Source organism: Acartia tonsa, chromosome 3, assembly GCF_053477335.1.
Source record: "Acartia tonsa isolate MP-2025a chromosome 3, ASM5347733v1, whole genome shotgun sequence".
Taxonomy (NCBI): Eukaryota; Metazoa; Arthropoda; class Copepoda; order Calanoida; family Acartiidae; genus Acartia; species Acartia tonsa.
In genome coordinates, this window is record NC_137262.1 from 9,333,749 (window position 1) to 9,335,749 (window position 2,001).

At 38.2% G+C, this 2,001-nt stretch overlaps 1 protein-coding gene across 1 annotated transcript; it reads right to left on the bottom strand.

Moving 5' to 3' along the window:
* On the bottom strand, nt 1-1,732 carry LOC145313248 (uncharacterized). Its single transcript, XM_080152565.1, has 2 exons — nt 1,336-1,732; nt 1-333 (listed from the first exon to the last, which is right to left on the bottom strand). The coding sequence occupies exons 1-2, from the start codon at nt 1,730-1,732 to the stop codon at nt 248-250; spliced, it is 483 nt and encodes a 160-aa protein (XP_080008691.1). The 3' UTR covers nt 1-247.
* Between the last annotated feature and the right edge of the window lie 269 nt (nt 1,733-2,001).

A 2,001-nucleotide genomic window follows, 5' to 3' on the forward strand; every position in this document is an offset into this window, starting at 1 on the left:
CTGACTAAGCTGCAATTGTCCGTGCACCAAACCACTGTTTTGTGTCTATTTTGCTGGAGAAAGGACTCCTGTTCAAACATTTTAACAACTGCCAACAACTCTCGCAGTGTACTGGACTGCTGCATTTCATCGTATTCGAAGGGAAACTCCTTTATAAAACGAAGTTGTTCTGCTTCAAATACATAAGCCCTAGATTCACTCGAATCAGAGACCATGATGGACTCTATCTGCGTGATGTCTAGAGGATCTACAGCTTCCAGCAAAACTGCCTGCTTCGCAGGTTGGATAATGTTGATGACAGCATTGCACTTGTTGACAGGTTGTCCGTTGAAACTAAAATAAAAACAAAGAATATTGTAAATGTATAACTCATATTTAAATGAACGTCAAAACTTAACCGAGGCTTAAACAATACATTCGTAAGATGCCGAGGAAAAAATATATGCACAACTGTGTCGGACTTGCAAAAAATTTTTCTTTTTTATATTTTGAAAACATTTCAAAAACTAAAAAACTCGAATGTACACACCTTATTAAATAAACTTTCAACATTTCGAATTCTTGTAACATTCTATCGTTTATAACTAACGACCCGGACCATCCTTTCTCCTGAACAGTCAATCCGAGTGTCTGCTGACATGCTCTAGTCACCACTCTCATTATATTTCCATGAGAATGGAGAAGGTGACAACATACACCAAGGATATGTGCTAATTCTTTGGCCTGTATTACGCCAACCTTATCAGCTTTTGAAATTGCAGCGTTAATATCATTTGTAAGAATTATTATCTTCATTAGAGGGGCACTGATTCTCATGGAAATAGAGTCTAAATTGAAACCCAGGTAACACAAAGAAGTGGCAGGCCCGACACATTTCGATAAATTTAACGTCCAGCCTGTGCTTTCGAACACAAATTTTATGAACTTAAGGCTAGCCAATCCTTTAATCTTAGACAAGGCTGAATTGAACGAGTCATCGACAAATGTCGATAAATCGATGCCTCGAGCGTGGCAGAATCTTCGTATGGGGACTATCAGAGAATTCATTATGTATGTGGCTGGACCTGACAAAAAATATTGCATTCTTATGGATCAATTTGAATAAATACGTATAGTTCAATTTTACGCCCGATCGTTTCTTAAGAAAAACGCTACCAAAATGTAAAAACAAAAAATATACATTCGTTTTTTGGTTTTCAGCATGCATGAAGCTGTCAAACACATTTCATATTGCATTCATTAAACAATAGACATCGCTATCCTTATGCGTTTTAGCAATTGCGTATCGAAAATTTATGCCATTGATAGAATTAGAAAATGATAAAAATAACTAACCTGTGCCAAATGGCAGCGTTAAAAACTCATAGAACTCCCGCGTGCCGGAGGCGTTGACAACCGCAAAACCAAATAAACCACGGAACTCTGGATGTAATGCCAAATGGCAATACATCGCTGAGATGTCCAACACGGACATCCAGCAGCCGGGTGTAACTCTGGGAAGGACCATGGAGATATCCTCCATTTTCATAGAGACTTTTCTTAAACAATCGTTCAGTGTACGCGACAGATCTAGACACTGTCGCAATTTCACGTTACCCTCACTATCCAATTTTGACGCCACCATCAAAGGGTTGACAAAATAAGGTTTATGATCAACTTTTCTAACAATGTTTTCCTTAACCCATTTGTCTGTTTTTGCCTGAACAAATTGAATGTTTTGTAAAGCGCTCATATTGTTCCTGATATCTGTCGCCTCAGGAAGAGGAGTAACTATGTCCGGCTTATAACCGTCTCTTAATAGTTCTAAAACTGAATCACTGGCGTTTAAAATTTGTTTATAAAATAATTGAGCCTTTGGATCATGGATCCCTCCTGCAACTGGACCAAAACCAAGGCCTTGCAACCGGTCAATTTCCTTGTCAATAAAAGCCGCAAAATCTTGGTCAGAAATGTCACTTAAAGATTTTACGACTAAGTCACTGGTAACAATTTTTACAGAAG